The following is a 26,706-nucleotide window of genomic DNA, read 5'->3' as shown; positions in this document are numbered from 1 at the left end:
GCTATATTTTTTTTTTGTTTTTTTCTCCAGTGCCAGCAAGGGATAGAAAGGAAATTATTTTTAATTTTTTTTAAAATTTTACTTTACAGTAGCGATGGATAGGCGACTCTGTTTTTCAATAACATAGCCTACTTGTACATGTACTACCACCTTGTGTGTCCCAGCATGTTACACACACAAGCTGATTTTAAATGTGTATTATTTCTTCCCCAAGCTCATAAAATAAATTTGGGTCGCACATAAATTGACAGGGTAGGTCGGAGACTGGAATTGAACATTTTTTTTTTTTTATGCCTTAGTGGTGGGCATCGATTTTTTTTTTTAAATCTAGATTAATCTCACGGTAATCTTGGAATTAATCTAGATTAAAATGGCTCATTTGAATTCATGAAGGCATTCAGGCATTGAAGGCATTCAGAATATGTATGCTACCCAAAAAAATAACCTTACAGGTAGTTTGTAAGATGAGCAGAGGTGGAGCTAGACTCTTCATCATGGGGCTCTCTTCTACCATATGTAATAAAGTGTCACTTGTTGAGCCAAGTAAGCTCATGTTAATAAAACACAAAGACTATCTCGTTCTTTTCCTTTTAATGCGCCCGATTTATATTTTCTCTCCATTTTCGTAATTATTCTCTACATTATACAGTCGCACCTCATGGCACCCACTGCACTCCTGAGGCAAGTTGGCCTGCCTTATGCGCTGTGTTTCGGTTCATTTATGACTCACAATACAAGCTTCAGTTCACTCGCTGACGCCTCTGTGTCGTGATTATCTATTGTCTGCTATATTTATTTCTTATTTATTAAATCCAGGCAACTGGTTGATGAAACATTGATTAAAATTAACATACAATTAATAAAAAATGAAATTCAACTTAATGAAAGGCTTTGTGCTTTATGTTTAATGTGAAAGTTTTAAAGCAGTCTTTCAGTGCCGCTTTCAGAGTGGTCAAGTCCGTAACGGGGAACTGTCACATAACATTGTTTTTCCCTCATAAATGCGTACATAAAAAATAATACAAAATTAATATTTTATGTTCCGTGGAGAGCCAACCTTTCTTTAACCGATGGGTATTATTACTTTTTGTACACCTAAAGGTTTGTTTTTTTTGTGTCACGTCCGCTCATATTAAATATAAAATGCATTTACTGATCTTTTCCTAATGTCTGGATAAACAGATTGGTATTAAATGCCCCTTACAGTGCAATACGGCTAGGTATACATCTGCGCAAAAATATCAATGTAAAAGTCATCATAGCTTGTATAGTATGGACCCAGCTCCCAACCCAACTTTGAGAATAGATTAACCGCAATATTTTTTTATCGCTCAATAAAAGTCTCACTTTAACGCAGCAAGTTAACGCCGATAACGGCCCACGATATTATATTTTGTAATGGCGTGCAGGGGCGGAGTGGCAATCGGGAGACTCGTAGTGTTTCGAGGCCGTGAGGGCTGGTCTGATAATAGTGATAAATTGTAAGTTCTTAGCAACAGCATCCGGCGGACTGGTGTGTGGCCGCTGCCCGCTGGTCAAACTTTGCAGCCTCTCTGCTCAACCCATAAATGAATCCATCGATCCGCATATTTTTTTTGAGTTCTTAAATGGTCTAGTGCTAGATCTTTTGCCAAGCGTGTCAGAAGTTGCAGGTTATAATCTGCACTCATATAGTTGTAAGGATTTTGGCCAGGCGAATCAAACCCACCCCCAGGGGTTTTCTGAAACACACACACGCACACACAAGCCTTTCCCTTCCCCCACACATCGGAATGTGTGGAATGTTTTTGAACAAAGAGAAGGACTTTTGGTGTTTAAAAACATTCAACAAAATGTTTTCAATGGTTTTTATGTATATGTGTCTTCCCCATGTCACAGTGAAATAACTTTGTTTGGTCACAGCGTAAATAGAAATTAAAAATACCTTCGTCATGCATTTTAAACATAAGTGTATATTCCTTTGATATAACATAATGTTCCTTGATATCTCTAGAATGCTTATTGAATGAAACGCTCGAATATGCATGGAGATGTAAAGTAAAGGGTATTTTTGATTGTTTTACTGCCAATGAAGATCAAAATTGTTTTACTATAAAACCCTCATTGAACACACCCCCTTCCATGAGAAGCGCGCGCTGAGGAACAAAGGACAATAAACCAAGAGTTCCCGCGAGCTACGTCCATCTCCCCGATTGGCTCAAGCCAACAGGAAAGGGATGGATTCCGCCAAGGGGATAAAAGGAGTGCACAGGTTCCGCCTCCCCCTTCTTTTTCTGACCCCCTCAGAGAAATATGTAATGCTTTCGAGATCTCCTCACGGAGATCTGATCCGACCATGGATCTTTTCTTTTGTTCGTCTAAAAGTCTCGTCTTTTCCTCAAATGGACTGCCAAGTTTGTCTCACAGGAAAGGAAGTGGACTTTGCCGAACTATTTCCTCGGGTAACGTCACCTCAAAGACTTTAAGCCTTTCAAACACTCGCGCTAAATTCCAACGAACGCCACGTGACTCCCCACGGAACAAAGGAGCCATGAACGAGCCGGGACGGGCCGCGCAAACACGCTGCGGCCGCGCTCCACGTGACCCACGCGTGCAGGACAGCACCTCCAGTCGACACGTGGCCCGAACGGGCCGAGCAACGAGCCCGCGACTCACACAGACCAGATATGCCCTGCAAGTATACCTTCTTTTAGAGCTTCTAAGAAGCATTAAGAAAGTGTTTTCGTGGTGTTCAGAAAGGTTAACTGACTGTTTTGATGAACGTAACTTCCTCTCTCACAACTCACTCTCTCTCTCTCTCACTCTCTCTCTCTCTCTCTCCAACTCACTTAACTTACGCGTATCCATTGTCTAAAAGCTCTGCGTCGTCTTAGTTTGTGTTTTAATGTTTGTAAATACATGTATCATTGTAACGTAGTAAATGCTCAAGTAGTAACTTTATTAAATACAAAATATGCTTACCTTGACTGATTGTCTTGCTCATAATATGGGTCAATGAAATGTCAATTTAATAAGCTATACGCTTTACAGAACTACAAATACCTAAGAGGGTATTTGGTTATAGAGCAGGGAAGGCAGATTCTAGTGGCCACAGAATTTGTTTTCACAAGCTCTATAACTTAATTGAGCTAATTGATTTTGCCTGTCTTGTAAAACGTGGTCCTTGCAATTAATAACAATTAATTTGTGGTTGATTGCGGGGATGCACATGTATGCACATGGGTAAAATTAAAAAATTATGTAAGACCGGTCTGATCCAAATCTGTATGAATAATTATTAATTATCAATTATTAATTATGATATGCAAATTCCCCCTTTATCAGACCCAACCAGAGTCTTTACATAGTTTTTTCCTCTCTCTCATCAAAACCGAATATGTTCATCAGTGGTTACAGTCTATATCAAGCAGGGACACATTTATGTGCATTTTATTTTGTGATTTCATCGGCGATAGATTGAAGAGTGCGTCCGAGTGAAGACTGTGCGTGCACCACAAGAGTATGAAGTACCAGGTTGACTGGTGGTTAAGTTCTTCATTTAGCATGATTGTTGTTTGATCTGACAACAGCACTTTAAAGCTAAATATAAAAGCGGTTTATTTAAGTTTTATTTTAAACTTAAATTCAATGTATTTGAAAGCTGGCCAAAGCTTGGCATTTTGCACTTTTTAGTTGCAAAAGTTTTTATTTTTGTATGAAGATATAATGTAATAGCAAAATACATTTAATTTGTTGTGTTTCTTTTTTTTAAAATTGTATGTCTACTGCAATACTGTTTTTGCAAAAACTACAATAAAACCTGTTGGAAAGCATCTTTTGCAGTGATTTTTGTGTGAGCATATCAGTGAACACCCCAGACCCCTCGGTGAGTTTCACGTCTTAGTAAACTAAAGTTTAATGCGTTTCATGAATGATTGTTCCAGTGCACATAGACAACCATTGTGTAGGTGGAGGGTGCTAACACACAAACCTAAAATTCTCGGCACAGCAGCATTTGTCCAAATTTCAATCTTAACCGTTCTATTTCATCAGAAACTATCTTAAAACAGGGCTTTAAGTGTAAAATACCGAACTAACCCTTTAAACTACAGTAGTACTCATAGAAATAAGCATTTAAATATATAATTACACTGTAAAAAATGATTTTTTGGTTAAGTAAATACTAGTGGAAAAAACCCAATGTAATTTACTTGAAAAAGTTAGTTCAGGCAAGAATTTAAAAACTAAGTAAATTCCATATCAGTACTTATTTCAAGCGAGTATAAATGAAAGTGTAATATCAACTCAATAAAATTAAGTAAAAATTACTCAACTTTTCTGATACTGGGGTTCCCATCATGCACTGGACCTTGAATAATTAATGAGGTTCATTTTTCACTGGTTTCCAGCTGTATTTACACTTTTTTATCATTGATTTTTGTTTTCAGTATTAGTAAATTGCCATTTTGTGACATTTCGAATAAATTTTTTGCTTAAAACGACACATTCAAACACAAAAACGATCCATCAAATGTTACCACCATTGTGTATGTCTACCAAGTATTGAGGTGTTTGCATTCACATAAGGCTTAAAGTCTGACATGATGTATATAAAAATTACTTAGATGATCTAAGTAAAGAACATACTATTAATGACTAATAAAATTCAAGATTTAAATTGTTTTAGTGAAATGTAATACAAAGGCAAAGGAAATCGGTATTAATCAACCTTTTACAAGCCGAGTTAAAATTACTTATTTTTTGTAAAGTTTACTTAATTCCACATTCCAAGTAAATTTAACTTAAAGATTTCTAATTAAAGCTACTGATAAATATGTTTAGGTTTTTACTTGGCAAATCTTTGTAAATTTACTAGCATTTTCTGAGTGAGATCGTTTAGCAAGGTTTTTTCAAGTAAATCCCACTCCAAATTTTTTACAGTGTACTGGGAGAAACTGAGGGACAACTAGTATATGATGTGGTGAGATGTAGGTATTTTATTTTAGTAGCCTGTTTTATAAAAATCTCAATGTTTTATCTATAACCTTTCAAAATTTCATATTACGTTTTGGAAATATAAATAACATCTATTCTGTACTAAATTACATTATTTCCCCCCAGTTTGGGTATATGAATAAAATATGCCTTTTTTTCTACCTCAAGTATGAGTATGTGATAATATAATATTCTGTATAACAAGTCATACAAGTCTGGTGTATCATATGATACAAAACAATCATGCAAACATTTTTACAAGATATTTCATATTTTGTCTTAAATTGTGATAAACTGTCTCCACACACACGCACGCACACACACACACACACACACACACACACACACACACACACACACACACACACACACACACACACACACACACACATATAGCTTCATGTTTATGATGGGGAATAACTATTGAGATACATGCATTTTTCAGATGAGAGCTAAACAGGACAAAATATATAAAGACTTACAGTGCTCTTCTGGAGGCTTTAATGACTGCCAATAATCTAATGAGACACTCGTCTGATTTCTTGAATTTCTGAAGCTCAAACTCCTCCAGCTCTTCCTCTGATGTCAACAACACAAAGACTAAAGCAGACCACTGGGCAGGTGAAAGGTCACCAGATGAGAGACTTCCTTTGCTAAGGTGGGTCTGAATCTCGTTCACCAGAGTTTGGTCGTTCAGTTCATTCAGACAGTAGAACAGATTGATGGATCTCTCTGCAGGAAGATTATCCTCTAATTTCTGCTTGATGTACTGAACTATCTCCTTGTTGCAATGAACTATTTCCTTGTTCCTCTGGTCAGAGTCGTCTCTCTTTGTTAACAGACCTCGTAAGAGTCGTCGAACTATCCCCTCGTTGCTCTGGTCAGTGCCGTCTCGCTGTGTCAACAGACCTCGTAAGAGTCGTCGATTGGACTGGAGTGACAGACCGAGGAGGAAGCGAAGGAAAAGGTCCAGGTGTCCATTGTCACTCTCCAGCGCCTTGTCCACTGCAGTCTTGAGAAAATCAATCATGGTTTCATTTCTGTTTTCCTGTTCTGTAGACTCATGATCAAACACACTTGTCTTGTTGATGTCTAGAAACAGATGTGCATAAAGGGCTGCAATAAACTCTTGAATGCTCAAGTGAACAAAGCAGTACATGGTACCAAGAACGATCCCTGTTTCCTCCTTAAAGATCTGGGTACACATGCCTGAGTACACTGATGCCTTATAGACGTCAAGACCACAGGCTTCCAGGTCTGACTCATAGAAGATCAGGTTGTTTCTTTCCAGCTGATGAAATGCCAGTTTCCCCAGTGAAAGGATGGCGTCTTTATCCCAGGAAACATCTGGTGTGAATTCTCCATCATATTTCCGGCGGCTCTGCTGGATCTGAAAGCGGAGAAAGTGTGTGTACATTTGTGTCAGAGTCTTGGGAGTGTCTTCAATGTTTGATTCCTGCAGTGTTTTAGAGATCTCATCAGCCTGAGTGTTTCTCACATCATTATTTCTCTTCTCCTCCAGAATGTTCTGGAGAACAGTGGCTGAAATCCAGCAGAAGACTGGGATGTGGCACATGATAAAGAGACTCTTTGATTGTTTAACATGATCTATGATTGTGTTGGCTTGAATATCATCCTTGAATCTTTTTTTGAAGTACTCTTGCTTTTGTGCGTCGCTGAATCCTCGTATCTCTGTCAGCCGGTCGATACAGTCAGGAGGAATCTTACTGGCAGCTGCTGGTCTGCTGGTGATCCAGACGAGAGCAGAAGGAAGCAGATTTCCCTTCATGAGGTTCGTCAGGAGAACATCCAGAGAGGCTGGTGACGATACATCACGCCACGTCTCATTACAATCAAACTTCAGAGGAAGGCGACATTCGTCCAGTCCATCAAGGATGAACAGCACTTTGAACTGATTCCTTCTTGTAAGGTTCAGTCCTTTTGTCTCTGGGAAAAACTGAGTTATAAGGTCCATCAAACTTAGTTTTTCTTTCTCCTTTAAGTTCATCTCTCTGAATGGAAGAGGAAATATGAAGCTGATATCTTGATTTTCTTTTCCTTCAGCCCAGTCCAGAACAAACTTTTGCACAGAGACTGATTTCCCGATGCCAGCGACTCCTTTTGTCAGTACAGTTCGGATCTCCTCGTCTTGTTCAGGCGCTTTAAACAAATGTGTGCATTTAACCTGTATCTCTTGTGCTTCATGACGTCTGGAAGTAACTTCAATCTGTCTGACCTCATGTTCAGTATTGAGCTGTTCACTGCCACCCTGAGTGATGTAGAGATCTGTGTAGATGTTATTCAGGAGTGTGGAGTTACCTTGCTTCGCCATTCCTTCAAACACACATTGATACTTCTTCTTTAGGCCACATTTCAGCTGATGAATGAGGAACAGCTCACCTAAACACAGGAACAGAAAATAGATAGTTTTAGTCTTCATTTTCTCTCCTACATTTATAAGAGACAATCAGACAGATGATGACGAGTTTCTTGCCTTCTAGAGCATCAGCAGCTTCATCTTGCTTCATCTTTCTCAGGTAATGTAGTGTGAGATCAAGAGCTGCTTCTCTGATACTGGATCTGTTCTCATTAAAGTCCTTCACAAAGTGGTGTGTGTTCTCATGTTGTAATATTTTCTTTAACTTCTCCAGTTCATTCTTCAGAAATGTGATTATTTTGCTCTCAAGATCCTACAAACACAAGTAAGAGAAAAGACAGAATAACACAATTTAAGCCAAATTGTACATCTACATTTGATCAACACTATTTATTCAATAATTATAATACATCCAGTTAAAAGACTAACATGCTAACCAAGTTGTGCTAAAATGTGTTCAATAACATATTTGTTTGTTATAAATATTAAATATTTATCAAATTTGTTTTCCTACCTGGAAGATCCCAAGAAGACTGTCTTTGAAATTCTTGTGTTTCCTGTGAGTCTGAAGGTCTGTGTCTAATGTCTCATATTGAAGCCTGTAATCACATTAGTAAACTAAAATACTAACTGATATTTTACAGAAAGAGAAATAAGCATTAGCTGTGAATACTCTGACAAATATTTGATCTAAACATGTTTCATGATTGGTATTCACTGATAAAACTTTTAAACACAGTCAACATGTGACAAAATAATTAGCAACACAAAATACCTTTTATTAGATGATGGTGTTTTCTCACTGAAGTTTGGAGGATGATCATTAGACTGATCACTCTTCAGAGACGCAGAGCTGGACACATGTGAGCCTGATCTTACACTGATGAAACAAAAATTAAACAGTTGAAATTTTTTAATGTTGCAAATAGTAAATAAATGCAGCCTTTTTTTCATTATTTCAATTTGTTCATTAGCGAAATACCGTTCGGTATTTATGGAAAGGACCACTGGAGGAAAATGAGGGAGGGTCATATCTTTTTATTCTTTGTTGAGGGGAGGGTGATCCAACATTTTTTATTCTAGGGAGAGGGTCACCCAATTTTTGCATTCATGAAAAAAGCAAAATTTCAAAGTGGCTTGTTTGGTGGATGTTTTTTCCATGTATCTCTCTCGGTCTCGGCCCCTCATTGCTATCAGATGGGTCTTACCCAACAAAAGTCCAGTTTGGCACTGTTTGATAGTGAGCGTGCGCATGCCTCAGAAAAAGTGCATTAGAACAGAACGCCAATAAAATGTTTACCCAGCAAAGCTTTAAAGCACGAGCAAATAATGAGCTTTTGTGATTGCGAATAAGTGCAGTGTCCTGTGAGTGTAACTCTACCGCCGCTTTAACACGTGATGTGAATGTACGTTGAGTTTTACAGAACTGCAGCTGATATAATGTGCGCTGTAGCACTATATATTTTAGCTTCCTAACATTATTGTGTTTCCAGAACAATGTAATAATGAGTAAATCTACTGAAATTGCCATCATAACAGTGGAGTGTGATGTGTCAGACGTAGGGCTACCACATTTTTAAATTACTATAAGTATTATTTGAAGTTAATATAATAAAATATACACAAATTTTTAAAGAAACAGATTTCTTTAAAGTAAATTTCGTTTTTTTATTAATTGTATCTTAATTTTAATCAATTTTTACATCAACCAATTGCCTTGATATAATAAATAAGTAAATAGTAGAAAATAGGTTATCACAAAACGGAGGTGCCGGCGCGTGAACTCTCGTCTCAAATGAACCGAAACTCAGCGTATAGCTTAAGGTAGGCTATTGCCTCACAGACCTGATAAATATGTAGAAAGCGTGACATGTCTACTTTTAACAGAACAATTCAAAACGAAAGAAAACAGACTAGAGACTGCTCTCTTCTTATGTATCCTATGAAATGTGCATTTCTCTCTGGCGCGTTCACTACTGCGAAGATCTACATCGTCAACTCTTTATATTTGCAGGCGACACTAACAAAGACTTGTTTATTAATAAACAATTAAAATGTCTCCTTGCTATATTTAACATATTCATAATCATTACTTTTGCCGGTTCTTTATGGCAGCTTTTAGATAGGCTAATTTATTTGCAGTGCCACCCTTACATGTTACATGAACGCCTCACCACTGCATCAGTACTGAAAACATGTGTTTTTTAAATTTTTTATTTCAATCCTGAAGCGAACCGAATTGTAGGTTTGGTCTATCGTTACAGCCCTAGTAAGATGAGAAAACGGGAGTTTAGTCGTTTGTCATGGTCGTAAAAAACAATGGCTATATGAAAATCTTTTTTTCACAATCATTTTGGAGGGTCATAGAAAAAACTATAGTAACTATAGTTGGATGGATGCAGTGCTTTAAGTGTGCTGGTACGCGTCGGTACTCAGTACCTCCACTTCCAAATATAGCTCTTGAGCGTACCGCCTGTCATGATCCTGGTTCTTCTCTCTTTCTCTGTCTCCCTCTTGTGGCCGTTTGTTCACTCTCTCTCTCTCTTTCTTGCATTACGCCCTCAGGATCTCATGATCTCATCTCTTTCAGCTGATGCTACTCTTCCTATTATCTGTGCTGGTCTGCACCAGCTGTTTCCATTCTTCCCCTGATTGTTTCTCCTTCTTCTAGCGCTTTCTGTCCCTAGATCCTTGTCGGATTATTCTATGTTGTGGCTTAATACTGATGCCGGAATTATCTCACTCTACTTTGTCCTGTCCTGTCCTGGTGTGAGCTGTAATTCCTACCTGCATATATTACTGTGTGGTTTTGCTCTCTGACTTCAGTTCAGCACTGGAAGCTGTGGTCCTCTGCCTCGCCACCAACCTACTGCTGACCTCGCCTCATTCACGGGAGGTTCGGGGTTTCTCTGCCTAGCGAGTCGCCGTCCGTGGCTGCATTCGGGGCTCACCAGAAGTGGGGATTTCTGTTCTCATTTAGTGCCGTGTGGCCGTGACTGTTTTCTGCTATTATTCCCCTGAACTTCTGATGATTACTGTTGGTCTGCTTACTATCCATTAAAGACTATCAGTGGACCGCATCCTCGCTGTTGGGTCCTTTTTCCATCCAGACGTTACACCGCCACCTCTCCGTGCGCCCAGAATGTGCTTTTAGCGTACCGGTACACTCATTTGCACATCTGTTTTAATCCTTTGGCTGCGCTGCCGCTTTTCAGAGCGCCCTTAAATGCGCGCTTCCTAATTCGTCCAACCGAGAGCAGAGACTACATTACCCATACACCCTTGAGTTTTACAAGTGAAGAGAGCATGCGTCGCTTTTGCCCGTAGCTACTTTAACACTCACAATCGGAATGAAATCAATATGATTGATGAACCTGAACAATGTGTTTCATGAAAAATAAATAGTGCGCATTTATATGTCACAAGTTTTAAATCAGATCTGATTTGATGAGTTTCCGCGCTGTTCGCACATAAATATTCTCCTCTGTTGGTTCTTTATTTGTTTTCAGCAGCAGACGTAATATTAATTCGTCTCTGGTCATAATTTAGAGCAGATTAACCGTTTTGCCGTACTGATCACGCAGTAAAAATGCCCCTCCCCGCGGCCAAAGTCTGTGGATGAGAATCCAAAACATGCACTAGTGGGAGGTTGTCCTGCTTCACTTTACATACGCGCGAGTAAAATGAGAATTTTAGAATGATGGGAAACTTATTAATATGACACTTTTTTCAACAGGAAAAACCATAGACAGTACAAAACAACCAGCTCGTTCCGCTCGTCATCCATCATTGCATTTATTTAGCATCATTGCATTTTCGCAGTCCTTTCAGTTTCATTTACATTTTACATATCATTTATTCATTTAGCTGACGCTTTTATCCAAAGCGACTTACAATTGCTATATAGGTCAGAGGTCGCACGCCTCTGGAGCAACTAGGGGTTAAGTGTCTTGCTCAGGGACACATTGGTGTCTCACAGTGGATTCGAACCCGGGACTCTCACATTAAAGGCATGTGTCTTAGCCACCCCATTTTCGGTTTTCAATCCGATCAAGTGTTTATATGTTCTCGATCAGATTACAAAAGGGGTAAACCGCCTCTTTCAATCCGATCGAAATTTCATTCGGATCTAGCTCAATCGGATCGATTAACATGAAGGTTTTTTAGTCCAATCTAGCCGTCAATCTAATTATATGTGTCAACCATGGTGTCAATTCAATGTGGTCCTAAGAGGGTGTGTGTGTGTGTGTGTGTGTGTGTGTGTGTGTGTGTGTGTGTGTGTGTGTGTGTGTGCGTGTGTGTGTGTGTGTGAAACGAGTAAAGAAATTTGTTCTATGATTATTAGGGGTGTGAAAAAAATATGACGAGATTTCCTGTTGAATGAAAAGCTGTCTCGCGATATCGCCATGACTGAGCGTGAGGGTGAGATTACAATAAAATATTCCACCGCTACTGTACACTCACATTCGCCTAAACTATCATTTTGCTGTTTATATAAAAGAAAAGAAAAACCATTATAAACGAATGTAAAAGTCTGCTCTGCTCATCTTTTACGAGTTGCCATTGCAATCAGCGCAGCACGAATCACAGTTCACTGTTCGCGTGACAATGGCGGAGGATTCGTAGCCTGGCTGCGCCCTCCTACGCACTTCCGCTCAATTTCATTTTACTTCTGTACTACGTCTGGGATCGCTCCATATCCTTAGGTTTCCAGAAACCAATTTTTTGTAGGACCAATCAGCGAATAGAGGGAGTGGCTGAGAACGATGACGTTGATGTAAGCGCGTCAGTTTGAGTTCAGTAATGGCAGCGGAGAAAAACGTGAGAAAAGCTATTCGGTCCGTTGTTGGGAAAAGAAACTGCCGAATATACAGAATTTAAAGCCGGATTGTTGTCGTCTCACCTCTTGTTGCACAACGGAGGACCAAGTGAAGGAGGCAGAAAGTTTGGAAGTTTGTGCTGGGCAGCTCGTGCACGATGATCGTGACATTTTGGACGGACGGTTTAGCCTGGTGTTCGCGGTGTTCGGAAGCCCCGAGTCCTGGCTGCTAAACTATTGTTGAAGATCCGCTCAGGAGTCGTGTCAGTTGCTCATATTCTTAACAGTAAATTTACTGATTCTTGTGATGAATAGAACATTTTGAGCCTTTGTGCACTCGTGCAGGAGGTTGGTGTGTCAGTTTTACATGTTGTAAATCATACAAATTGGCTGTGATTTAAAAAAAAAATATTGTCATTAATAAAAATGTGAAAAACCACACTTAGAAGATATTTGATTTTCAGTTTTAGATGGCAATGGTTGATTTGTTTTACTAAAAAAAATAAATGCCACATAAAAATGTACAAACACATACTTTGAAGACCATAATAAAGGTAATTAAGAAACAATAAGACATAATATGAAAAATTGTTGTTTATTACACATCTGCAGATACAGACTGATCATTCACTGTAGCTGCTACAGCATTTGCGGCAGATCAGAAAACGACCACAGCGGCGTATTTGTAATGATTAGACACAGCTTCCACCATTGAATGAATATATCACTGTCCTTCGTGTCAAATATACATTTCGAATTAATAATTGTTCCTAGATTAACAAAACCTGCGGCGCTCGTTGACTGAAATCCTATTGTAAACATAATCCTCTGATCATTCGGACTTGTTGTTTCCAGCCATTTCGGCGCGTGACATACGTCACTCACGACACCCCGTTAGCGATTGGCTATGGGAGATCGTGAGTGACTTTGGGCAGATCCAATAGATTTGAACCCGCCTACAAGGAAGGAAACGTTTTTCAATGGAGCGGTTCCAGACTCTATGTGGAAATGAAATGAACTAGAGTCTGGTTGAACCAGGCTAGAGGATTCGTTGCGCAACATCAAAGTCTGATAAATGTCTTATCTTGTAGAATGCACGCTCAGCACCGCTGCTCCTTATACACAGAGTATGCGCGATCACCAATTTGAAAGTAAAACACAAGCTCCCTGATGTGCTTTACGCACAAATTAGGCTTCATTGTCCGTCTCCCAATACCCATCTCTGGACTGTTTATTTGCGGCTATGGTCTCTGCACTTCGAATATTGAGAGAGTACTGTAATGTTTTAGGGACAACAGACAAGGGAGGCTCTGTTTCTGAACTTATGATTTGAACACAAGAAAAACAACATAGAGACAAACACACCAGCCTCGTTTCTCTCCGCATTAACCCTATAACTGCTGGTGCAAAATAAACCAGCAATTTCAAAACAATTATAAAGAGTCTGTGTGTTAACTTTGATTATGGTTGTACTTGCACTTATTGTTTGCACTTCAGACTTCAATGAGTTCAGTTAGGAGGTCACACACAGCCTCAATCAGAAGGTCTGGAAGCTCTTAAATGTACAGTAAGGTCGGAAGAGGCTCATGTGAAATCAAACAGGAGAAAAGCCAGTCAATAAAAACCTTTTACAGTGCTTGTATATTGTTTTCTTTCAATGCATTTGATAATTCATACTAAATTAGGTAAAGATAAAGTAGACCTGAAATGATATGCATTAGTGCATTATTAGTTAAAAGATTGCAAAATGCACCAGCATACAATTTTTCCAGTCATGAATTTCATCATTGAGGATTTCTGAAAAATTGTGCAAAATTCTCGTCTCGTTCTCGTGTCTCTTCTCGTCTCGTGAGATAAGTGTCTCGTCACACCCCTATTTGGTTATTATATTTTATGTACATGTACATGTGTGTACATTTGTTCAAAATGTTTTCAATACCCTTTTGCACATTTTTTTTATTTTGTTTAGTAGCTCATTCTAGCTCAAGCAAATCCACAATTAAATTATTTTTTACAACAGACGATATATAACAGTCGTCTGTTGACTGCTGTATATAAACCCCTTCAATATAGTTGTTGTTACCTCAGGGGAAGAGAGGAGTCAGCAAAAAATAAATAAATAAATAAGTAAATAAAATAAAAATAATAAAATAATAAATAATAATAATAGAGTACCGGTACCTCTTTTGGGCCACTTAAAGCACTCGATAGATGATCATGTTTAATTGCAAAATTTATTTTCCATAGTGAATTTATGCCTCTTGTGTCTGCCTGTGTAACTGTGTTACTGGAGTGAGTTTCATAAATCCCCTTACACAGTCAAGTTCAATCACACACACCACTGTGGACAAATAATACAACCCTATATTGTAATGTAAAAATACCTTTCATTAGATGATGGTGTTTTCTCACTGAAGTTTGGTGGAAGATCATTAGAGCAATCACTCTTCAGAGACACAGAGCTGGACACATGTGAGCCTGATCTTACACTGATGACACAAAGAACAGAGAGAGAGAGAAAACACTTTAGTAAAGGAGGATCAACTGTGTCTGAAACACATCTGTGTCTTTATCTAATCCTCCACAGAAACACACACTCACACAATTTACAGTTTTATACTTAACCATCATTTTATTTACTGGCTCACGTTAGTTTATCAATTTCTTTAATATACAAGAGAGAGATTAAACATGTTGAGAATTTAAAAGATACCTGGCCATAATTTAAGAGAAAATTTCACGTTTTTATTTATTGACAGAATAGAGAGCGGAAATGTGTGACAGTTTTGTTAGCATACTGGAATTAAATTAAGTGTATAGTTGTTTTCTAATGTCAATCAATAATTGTATGATCTAAAAACTAAAGTCATTTATTTGGAATAATTCAGCGTCTAGAAGGTTATTAAAACTGTGATATTTTCTATAGACCAAACAGGGCTTTATGGACACTGGCAGAGTTAATTTAAGAAGTTAAAATTGAAGTTGGTCAAAGCATTTGCAAATATAGAGCAATGCTTAAAGTTGTGTTCTTGACAGGGAAACACAAAGTCCAGTGGAGTTTAAAGTGAGAGTGTGAAAACAGACGCAGTCTCACCTGTGTTTCTCTGAGAGACTCATCTGAGAGAGAGAGTCCTTTCCTCTTTCCTCTGACATACTGCAACTAAACTGACCCTAAAAAACTGATCAGAAAACACTCAATCCTTCAGCATCACCTGCAAATCACAACATTTACACACATCAACAACATCTTATTGAAGAATAAAGACTTATCATCAACCACAGCAAAAACAATCTATCAAATAAAGTGAGTTACAAACAAATATATTGCCATGTAAAATAACCGAATGATCTTAATCATTTCTGATTGTTTAATGAGTTTAACTGACTCTGATGTAGAGAATCGAGGCGAATCAAACACAACTTAATCAAATTAATCTCTCATGGGATTAATTCACATGTAGTCAGGGAGCCAAAGTCTCAAAAATGGGTTGAACCTGACATGGTCTGCCATACTTTTTATTTGTGTTTTTTCTGTTAACTTTGACCCTAAGAACAAATATTTGGAGGGTCTGCTCTGCCGGAAATATCGCGAAAAAAAATTGTGGGCATTTTAGTGTAAGCACCCTTTATTTTTTATCAGAAAAATGTGAAAAATTATTTTTTTCATCAAATTCTTAGTGGGTTGGGTAGGTTCTCAATAAATGCATTCCAGATACACAGAACACATGTGCAGACAACATCCACTGAAAAAATAATTCTTAAAACACATTTCTACATGATTTCGCATCAATTTAATGCAAAAAAACAGGCGTTTTTTCACTTATTTTCCACTATTTTCATCTTTACTTCATTGGCAATCAACTATTCCCTTAAGTTATGACATCAGGCAATATGCCATTCTTTTCACCAAACACTATACTCATTACACAGAAAAAATTATAAAAATCCAAACAAAATCAATGGATCTGTGATGATTTCACTACTAGTTGGCGATCAACAGGCTCAGAATTTCAATAGAATTTTAGACTACTCTCAAAATTCTTAAAAACATGCTGGATATTTAGCATCATGGCTCACTTACAAACACACACACACGCACACACATGATCTTAGTAATTTTTATGAGTTTGGAACAACCAACCAATGGTTACCAACGGTTACCAACAGACTTCGAAGCTGCTCATCATTGTCTGTGGTAAGTGATAGTGACTAATATACCGGTAGGTCTGCCCCAGAGTTTTGGGAAAAGAATGGTAATATGGATACTGTAATTGTAATTAACTGAAAGGACCACACCAGTCTTCAAACAATAATATTTCTGATGATTCCTCATCCCAAACATATCCCTGTAGCAGCAGCATTCATTCTCTACTAGTTTACTTAGCTAGCTTTAGCCGTTTTAGCTAATGTCGGTGGTTTCTTTAAACGGCATTACTCCTCACAGGTATGGGGTAGAGAGTAGAGACTTACTTTTTTTAAATGCTTAGGATATTATTCTCTAATAGAGGTACGTGTCCTATATGTTCAATAAGCTTCAACCGGAAGTTGAGAAATTGCCAAAATTTCAACTGGACTTGTTAGGTAAAGAAATAGATATGAGAATAAATGCTGATACGTTTGGAGCGAGGAATCATTGGAAATAAACTTGTATGAAGCCTGGTGTGGTCCTTGAAGTGTTTTTCATGTCAGACAGATAGTAGGCTAGTAAGGATAACTAAAGGCTACATTAAACGTTAGCTGCCATTAGCATTTAGCTTCATGGCTAGTTGTTACATTGCGGTTTAGAAAGTTTAGCTAGTTAGCTTGTGGCATGAATGGCCACACAGACAAAAAAAACAATATATAGCTATATTGGATATCAGACTGTACACAATAATGAACAATACAAATGTTCTGTAAAATGTAAACATACTATATAGTATGCATAGTTTGTTTTTGTTTTTACAGTATATAGAGTGAGTGATTTGTCAAAAGCTAGTTAGCTAGTAGTAATAATAATAATTCATTTTATTTGTTGGGCGTCTTTCAAGACACCCAAGGACACCTTACAAAAAGTAAAAAGTAAAATTTTGAATTGATATGAAATCTGATTGGAAACCAATGAATGTTCCCTAAAACTGGAGTAATATGCTCATTCAACAGTGTTTGTGTAATGATCCGAGCTGCTGAATTCTGAACCATCTGAAGTTTATCAATACAGGATGACACTCAGACTCTTAACCTGAGAAGAAAGAAAGATAACAGAGTCGGCGATAGTAAGTGTAAAACTTCCACAATTCCGCAGTTTTGATTGAGTACCTACTATTAAAATTTTAGTTCCCTTTCAGTCTATCACGTGCGGCGTAACATCGACGTGACAATGTAATCGGGACCACTTCAGGGATCGCATCACGTGCCCCACTCCGCAGCGTGGGTATAGCAGCTTCGAAATCCGTTGGTAACCGTTGGTTGGTTGTTCCAAACTCATAAAAATTACTAAGATCATGTGTGTGTGTGTGTGTGTGTGTGTGTGTTTGTGTGTTTGTAAGTGAGCCATGATGCTAAATATCCAGCATGTTTTTAAGAATTTTGAGAGTAGTCTAAAATTCTATTGAAATTCTGAGCCTGTTGATCACCAACTAGTAGTGAAATCATCACAGATCCATTGATTTTGTTTGGATTTTTATAATTTTTTCTGTGTAATGAGTATAGTGTTTGGTGAAAAGAATGGCATATTGCCTGATGTCATAACTTAAGGGAATAGTTGATTGCCAATAAAGTAAAGATGAAAATAGTGGAAAATAAGTGAAAAAACGCCTGTTTTTTTGCAATAAATTGATGCGAAATCATGTAGAAATGTGTTTTATGAATTATTTTTTCAGTGGATGTTGTCCGCACATGTGTTCTGTGTATCTGGAAGGCATTTATTGAGAACCTACCCAACCCACTGAGGATTTGATGAAAAAAATAATTTTTCACATTTTTCTGATAAAAAATAAAGGGTGCGTACACTAAAATGGCCACAATTTTTTTTCGCGATATTTCCGGCAGAGCAGACCCTCTAATTATTTGTTCTTAGGGTCAAAGTTAACAGAAAAAACACAAATAAAAAGTATGGCAGACCATGTCAGGTTCAACCCATTTTATAGAGCTTTTGAGACTTTGGCTCCCCGACTAATGGCTTCAACACTCCAAAAGTTCTGGAGCCCACATTCCAGAGTCACGGAACGGCGCCAAGGGTTTGCTTTAAGGGATAATCTTCCCCCACTCAAAGAAGAATTTTATTGCCCCACAGGCCCAAGAGATGGGCACTAAACAGGACGAACGTGTCAATATGGTAATGTTTTACTAAGACAAATCGGCTCCAAAATGGTGGAACGAGAGGCTCACAACAAAGACCCCTTTGATCCCCTGACAGAGATGTTCAACAGAACACCTCTCCTCGTCCCCTACGAGTTGAACTCTCAGCGACCTCACTGTTGAGATCTCTCTGAGATCTCACGCATAAAATCATATAAACTCACCACAGAACAATTATTGGACCTATAACCAATTATAATTCTTGTTGTTTCTACACTTCATGTGTTATTATGCTTAGATCACATAATAATCGTGTAATTGTTGTTACTATTAACTCTCGTAATTGTTATACAACCATTAGAAGTGTGAATGCCTCGTTTACGCTTAAACGAACCGTATTCTCCTAATTCAAAAGATGGCTTGACTGAAATCTGTCTAAAATGCTTTGTTGTATGATTATAATATATAATCTTAAACTGTGTTCTTTTGTTCTCTGCTACGTGCTGGAGACCAGCTCACAGACCATGCATAAATTATGATAAGCAAGAAGTAGATCCACCTCCTAAAGTCATGCCATTACCTCATTGGCCAAAAGTTTCTAGGAGGTTGGACTAGAGTTTAAGTTAAAGATCCGAACAAAGGACCTCATAAGGAGATTTTTGTGGAGATGTTGTTCCGTTCAATGTTCCGTGCCTGTTAGATTTTTGTTCGTGTTTGTTCTGTTAAGTCCGTGCCTCTCTCTAAAACCAGCAAGAGAGTGTTCTGTTCGTGCTTATCTCTGAAACAAAGAACATGTTCGCATGCTTCTACATCGACTAGACCAAATTCGACCAGCAGACGAATAACCCATCAAGATCAGGGTTACAATTCAGCTCAGTCAAGCCATCCGACTCGCCTTACTTTCATTTCTTTCCTTTCTTTCCTTTTTCGTAAAAGTCTCGTTTCAAAGTTAAGTTTGCAACGCGCTTCGAATTGGAAAAGACTCTCATTCGCTTGCTAGTCACACGTGACCGGCAAACTCAGGAACTTCCATCCCTGCACTTCAAAGACAACCAACCACGCAACGGACCTGGCCGGGAAAACCCCCCTTCGACGCGATGCAGACAAAGGGAATTCCCTCAGCCACTACAAAGCGCAAGTACTCCAGGCTCTAACTGAACTGGTGCTAATGTTAATTGAATAACCTCTCTAAGAAATGAAGGTTCAAATTAATGCTTGGTGGTCTTTTCAGTCATGTCTTACATGCATATAGAAAGCTGAAACTTTCTCTCACTCTTTCCAACTCATTCTTTCCCCTTTCTCGACTGTATGAATGTGTGTGTGTGTGCGTGATTATGTTTAGACCTTATAGGGCTGTCGCGGTAACTGCAATATTGTAGTACCGCGCTTCTGACAAGACAACCGCAGAGGATTGCACGTAACCGCAGCAACCGCGATATTCACGTTTTTTTTTTTATAAGGCTATACCCTTCTTGTTTTGAACGTAATGCATGTGTATTGAATGTTAAACCAGTTCATAATGATAACAAGACTGTTTATCATGGTGATGTGTAGCCTACAGGCTTCACACAGATAGTGAATGAGAGAGATCGGCAGAGCGCGTGCAATTACCTGCCTCTGTCTTTGAAGTTGTGAAAAGCTTGTCGTGTCAAAGGGAAGCGAAATATTTGTTGCATCACCATTTTAACGTTCTCTTCACGTGTATTTTCCCATAAATGCGCGTCAGCAGCAGCGCTGTTCAACATCCCACAGCACAAGGAAGCCAAAATAAAATCAGTGAGTCACGCATTGAATCAATGGGTCTCTAATGAGTGAAGCATCAGCTTCAGCGTTGCCCATGCGACGCATTGCTGCTCAGCTGAGCCTTGAAAAGTTGAACATCAATGTTAGAAATAATTAACATATTGTTTCTTTACATCTCTTTTAATGAATCAGCTTTTTTAAACGTGTTCGTGGAATGAACGGTTCAATGACTCGCTCAAAGTCCGTTGTCATAACAATATGCGCGCTGAGTGAAAGTTTTTCAATGCGCATATATACTGTAGACGCTGTATAGTTTCGGTTACAATGCTTACTGAAAATGTCCTCGTTTTTGTCCACATCGTAAACTTTATTTATATAGCAACAAAAACATATAAATTAAATAAATAAATGGCGGTAATACCGCATATTGCGCTATTGAGCACTCAATATTACCGCAAGGGAAATTCCATAACCGCGACAGCCCTAAGACCTTATAGTTGTGTTTAGAATAGCTAATAAAGCCTTCCATATATTTGAAAAGATAAATTTTCTTGTGTCGTGTTTGCACATTTAATGTCTTGTACTGTTCGATCTAAAGTTACCTTGCTGAGACATCCCAGATAGCAGCTGACTCTGGGCCGGATCCGCCTCCAAACCGGCAGATCCGTGTAACAGTCACCCCCGTTTTACTGCCCCATTCCAGATACGGCCCGCATGTAGTCTGTGTACATCGGGAGTAGGCGTGAACATCCATCAGTCGGCGGAATCATAATAGTTCTGGCCCGGACTCGTCGGAACGAGCGCGCGAATTGTTTCCTTTTTTTTTTTTTTAACCGGTTCATTCCAGATCAGAAGTCAGTCGGCGGAATCGTTGTTGTTCTGGCCCGGGGCCGTTGGAACGAGCGCGTGAACTGTTGGTCATTTGGATCTTCGGACTGCAAGCTCCGTGGAAAGAGTTTATAACGGTAAGTTGAACGATATCAAACAGTCAAACAGTTTAGTGTGCTTATTTTTAATAGCGGTGTAATGTTTGTTATCAACATTTCGGAAAGTTTTGACCGGGTTTTAACTTCTTACGATGGCTATTGAAGAAGATTGGCTAACGTAACGTACTCTTTTTAGCTGGGTTAGCTGAATGAACTGATAGCTATGCTAGCATTAATAAACAACTTTGTGTGTTGCTAGCTTAAACATTAATGCTGTTTAACGTTAGTTAACTTACAATGATGTTGTATACGTAGTTTTGAACAGCACTAACGTTAATTAACAGCACCTGTCTTCCTTTTTAGATATTTTCTTCACCCCTGGCTGCGAGAGCCCCGGATTAATAGGGTAAGTTAACTAAAGTATTTTTTTCCGACTTTTTTTTTTAATCCTTATCCTGCTATGATAAAGCACAACATTATGAAGTTATGATAGGTAAAGTATTAAAAATCAAAGCTAGAAGAAATTAGAATTTTCATCTGACATTAATTATAAGTTAACGTTAATTCATAGGTGTAAATTAATTGTTTACTAAGTTCACTGTCAAATTATGACAAATATAAGGTCTATGGGCGGGAAAACGCATCTCTCCGTTTCTTTTCGTTGACTTTGTATGAAATCCCGCCGTGGTATTATGGTTGAGCAGTGCCTGATTCATTTGGATATTTATTTGGGTTATGGCAAGCCACTTAACATTTAATCATTTTAACCTACTAGTCTCTATTTTCATGCTACTAGTACTTATTTTTTAGATATTAGTATCTATTTCATTAAGTACTAGTACTTATTCAATAGCTACTAGTGTAATTCTTTAGATACTAGTGTTCATTCTTTAGATACTAGTGTTGATTCTTTAGGTACTAGAACCTTTTTAAAGATACTAGTACTTAGATACTAGTTCTTTTTTATTAGATACTAGTACTTATTCATTAGGTACTAGTACTTATTGCGATAGTGACTGACTATTCTTTTGTGACTAAATATTGTGACTTTTGTTGCCATTGACTTCCATGGGGATCTGTCATTCAGATATCAACTATTCAGTTCTGACTAGTATGTATTCCAATTGTGACTAGTACATATACAGTAGATACTAGTAGTTATTCATTAGGTACTAGTACTTATTTTTTAGATACTAGTACCTATTAAATAGATACTAGTACTTGTTCATTAGATATTAGTACTTATTCATTAGATACTAGTACATATTTATTAGATACTAGTATTTATTCCAAATGTTACTAGTAAGAATTTTTATTTTACTAGTTTTACACTACTAATAATGCATAATAAGGGATGCAACTTTAAAGCCAAAAAAAATAATTTGATAGCAGTGCTGAAATAGATTGCAGTCATGACAGAACTGGTTACTCACAATCACTTCCTCTTGAAAAGGTTGATTTAAGGATGATCCAATACAATCTAGTTGTGATTAGTTATTCATTTGTTTTGAGTTACTAAATGAAAGTCTACACAAAATTAGGTATTCTGCCACACCAACAATAGTAAACATGGGCAACATCTAAAGCTTTTCTCAAAACAGTGGGTTATTGGCTTGACTTAGAGGTAATTTTCAGAATTTGTACCCATCAACCAATTGACTTTCTCTCTTAACAGAGGCTGTACGGAAGAACCAAGTTGCTAGCAGCGCATCGGACAACGAGATTAACCAGCACGCCATCCGCTGGTTCAACCCGGCCTCTGACCGCGGAGGTGGCCGCAAAGAACGTGCCATGGCCAGAGATGCATTAACCATGGTAAATTGTAGATAAATCATTGTGCTAGTCTTTTGTAGAAACATTTGTTTTGTGTTTAACTTTGCAAATTGTTGTTAATAGCATTGCAGCTACGTAGTACGTATGTAGGAACAGTGACATATTTTTTCAGGGCTGTCCTGGGAACGATAGAAATATTCTGTAGGATGCATCTATAGGACGAAAGGGATTGTGTAAGCCTATGTGTTTATTTATTACGATCACTTAGCAAATGACAAACTAAACCAACTGAGCGCTGACTACAATGGAGGCCATCTTCTCACGCTGTTACACGGGTGTGTGACCACCAGGGCTCCAGACTAACTTTATTCACCTCAAACCAACATACTTCCAGAGAAAACATCTATTAACTTGTTAATTTTAATGATTTTTGTTTGAAGTTTGAAAATGCAATACAGATACAGATTTAAAGGAGAACTCCGGCGCAAAATGAACCTTTGGTCTAATTACACATTGCTACCTAGTCAACTGTTATCTGAGATTTGTTTTCATGATTGCCGAATGTAAATAGTTTTATCTCTGAAAACAGTTTAGCCTATAGTGCTAGTATAATGCTAGTATATAGGGCATAGAGTAATGACAAGTAAAAATTGCTTGTTATTACCACTAACAAGGCTCAAAATAGCCCCACACCAACACGACAGCATAACAAAGGTCCCTACATTCAAACCGAAGCGTTGAGAACTTTTTCAGTCTCCATAGAGTTTAATAAGAAGATATTTTATACACACAGTCAACTTCGCGAATACAGGAAGAAGCCATCTTTGAAAATTAGTCTCTACCAGTCGATCTAAGAACGCCGATCCAAGTGCGCTGAACTGTGCAGAATCTTATATGGTCCATTGTTTTCGGAAGAAACACAAACACGAACCGTTTTCTTCTCTTCAATATGTACACGTAGCCTACTGTTCGCGCTCACATTATCACCTTATTCACATCTCACCGGTGGACATGGATCGGCGTTCTTAGATCGACTGGTAGAGACTAATTTTCAAAGATGGCTTCTTCCTGTATTCACGAAGTTGACTGTGTGTATAAAATATCTTCTTATTAAACTGTATGGACACTGACAAAGTTCTCAATGCTTCGGTTTGAATGTAGGCACCTTTGTTATGCTGTCGTGTTGGTGTGGGGCTATTTTGAGCCTTGTTAGTGGTAATAACAAGCCATTTTTACTTGTCATTACTCTATGCCCTATATCAGTCATTCCCAAAGTCGGGGTCCCGACCCACACGTGGGTCGCGGGAGATTTTGTCTGGGTCGCCAAGTCGAGCACTATTTTTCAGTGTGTTGTAGGCTACTCTCTAGATATGGGCTATTCAATTGGCGGCCCGCGGGCCAAGTGCGGCCCGCCAATCATCTCCATACGGCCGAGGGCACCCCAACCTCCCTCTCCTCCTATTTTCTGGTGGTGCCGCGCGGCTAAATTTGGTTAGATATGCGCGTGGACGCAGTGGCGCGTGCAGCTGGATGACTATACGCACGCACTGTGTGTGTACCATGAGCACTCCGACTGACCTGAGAGAAAAGTTTACAGTCCGAATATTTCAGCAGTTTTTATGTGTGTCCCGTATTTCTGTCGACTGAACCAGCGATAATAATCATTCGTTGGTTTGATTATTTCCTTTCCATGAATTGGCCATTGGCCAAACGCGCGTGCATAACGGTCTGAAACGATTCGGATTTTTTTCACCTGAAGCGGTTTCTCGGTAAGTAACAACAAATAGAGAACAAAATAGCGCTGGTTTCAGTCGTTTCACTAGTTTACTTTGAACTAGGCAGCACGGCCCAGTGGATAACGGAACGCAAAGCTTAAAGGAGTTGCGTTTACTCCCGGTCCCGGACACTATTATTAAACAACGTTGCGCGACATCCTTTAAGAAGCGTCGGACACGTACTCCTCTCTCTTACAAACCACACATCACTCAATGATTTTAACTAGTTTTAAATCGGATGAAACAGTCTTAACATTCCCAACACTACTGATGAGAAAAATAGAAGAAACATGAATAAAGTTAGAAGACTAAATGCCCTAATCACCACCCTTACAAACATTTACCATGTAATAGCCTGAATGTAATAATTTACCATGGTTTGGGCATAAATGTGGAATATTTATATTGAATGCTATGTTATAGTCATTTATATTGCCTTAGATTTATTAGGGGGGTAGAGGAATTTGTATTTAATCGTGTGTGTAGTTTTTTTTTTTTTTTTTGTGCCTGTTAGGCATTTTTATGCAGTGGTAGTGAGCCATGCATGGTTACAAAGTCTCAGTGTCAGAATATTTTAATTTAAGCCTATAATAATTATTATAGTAAATTATGTACACTGTAACTATGAGAATATGAAAACAATGAGATGCCCTGTCAACTTTTCCTTTCTCATTTCACCTCTGCATATTGTCAACAACAGGTTAAACAAAAAAAGTGCTTTGTCAAATATCTGTATCTCTTTTAAATAGTTAACTGGAAGCTTAAAAAATGACCTTAAAAAATGGTCATACATATTTTGTTAATGCATAAATTCTCTTCGTGATATATGAACTATATGGGCCTAATGTTTTTTGGGTCACAAGGATTTATCGACTTTAAAATGTGGGTCGCCAGAAAAAAAGTTTGGGAAACACTGCCCTATATACTAGCATTATACTAGCACTATAGGCTAAACTGTTTTTAGAGATAAAACTATTTACATTCTGCAATCATGAAAACAAATCTCAGATAACGGTTGACTAGGTAGCAATGTGTAATTAGACCAAAGGTTCATTTTGCGCCGGAATTGTCCTTTAACTACAAAAAACACCCCAACTACAACAGTTAAGCATGTTTGCGGTACAAGATAATCATTCATTAGTTGTAATTGTGGTAAAATGTTCTCTTAATCTGGATTTTGATTTTAGGTCAAATCTTCCAGCCTAGTCCCCTTTAATATTACCAATCTCAGTGGATTTTCATGTAATTTGTGATTGCCATTATCAATTGAGTTCTTACACTCTTTTTATACTTTGCAGGAATGAACGCATCAGCCATCCCACACTCTTCCATGATGGTTTGTTGGACGTTATGTGACGGTTGTTCCAACAGTTGTTCAAGACAGAAATTATCTGTAGAAATGTGTTTATTAGACTGATTTTTAGTTTGGCAATTATCTACTTTGTTTTAAGTTTCTGTCCTGTCTTTTTTATTTTAGACATTTTAAAATAAAATTTTAAAATGTGTATTTTAAATAAAATTTTAAATGTGTCACTCATCTGTTCTATCACTTTCTTTGTTGAAATTCTATGCAGGACAAATAGAAACAGTCTGTGTAACAGCTTTGACTATCCATGCTTTGTGCTCCAAGAAAGAAAAGTAATCGGGTTTAAAATGCTAGGAAAAAGAAAACGCAAGTAAAACAAGAAATCGTAAGATGGTGGGGGAAGGGGATTACGGTAGTAATATTTACTCATTACAATTGACGACAACATTGCCCAGTACAATTGCTCTAAAAGTTGCTCTGTGAATCATCAGCTTTAGTGTACTTTGAAAATATACAAGTCATTATTTGTTACACTTCGCAGACAGAAATGGTATACCTTCACTGATATCTATTACTAGGACCCATAGTACAAGCTGAATCATGCACAACATCTAAAACAAACTAAACTACCCCTTTAACTGAAAAAAATCTGTATTTTTGTATATGGTTTGTTTTGTGGTATAGATCAAGGTTATGACAGATGCCAGAGGTGGTGTGATTCCGGGCCAGAACTA

The 26,706-nt window shown here is 38.1% G+C and overlaps 1 protein-coding gene and 1 long non-coding RNA gene across 8 annotated transcripts in view; one reads left to right on the top strand and one right to left on the bottom strand.

Moving 5' to 3' along the window:
• The window catches only part of LOC120492984 (protein NLRC3), a 65,227-nt gene extending 49,889 nt beyond the window's left edge, over window positions 1-15,338 (bottom strand). For 6 of the 7 annotated variants that reach the window (XM_089121924.1, XM_089121918.1, XM_089121927.1 and 3 more), the window contains exons 1-6: window positions 15,265-15,338; window positions 14,555-14,659; window positions 8,127-8,231; window positions 7,866-7,950; window positions 7,469-7,664; window positions 5,457-7,374 (exon numbers count right to left, since the gene is read on the bottom strand). In XM_089121924.1, coding sequence (XP_088978050.1) covers window positions 5,457-7,374; window positions 7,469-7,664; window positions 7,866-7,950; window positions 8,127-8,231; window positions 14,555-14,659; window positions 15,265-15,323 — 2,468 coding nt within the window. In that variant the 5' untranslated portion in view covers window positions 15,324-15,338. The remainder of the gene's footprint in view (window positions 1-5,456; window positions 7,375-7,468; window positions 7,665-7,865; window positions 7,951-8,126; window positions 8,232-14,554; window positions 14,660-15,264) is intronic. The other variant, XM_089121933.1, reaches the window with a different exon arrangement.
• Window positions 15,339-20,814: 5,476 nt separating this feature from the next.
• On the top strand, window positions 20,815-26,203 carry LOC120460459 (uncharacterized). Its single transcript, XR_016147057.1, has 4 exons — window positions 20,815-21,157; window positions 21,482-21,524; window positions 22,794-22,933; window positions 25,965-26,203. It is a non-coding gene; the product is annotated as an uncharacterized LOC120460459 (long non-coding RNA).
• The last annotated feature ends 503 nt before the right edge of the window (window positions 26,204-26,706 follow it).

Source organism: Pimephales promelas, chromosome 2, assembly GCF_988280905.1.
Source record: "Pimephales promelas chromosome 2, fPimPro1.hap1.1, whole genome shotgun sequence".
NCBI lineage: Eukaryota > Metazoa > Chordata > Actinopteri > Cypriniformes > Leuciscidae > Pimephales > Pimephales promelas.
This window is presented reverse-complemented; position numbering and strand designations above follow the sequence as displayed.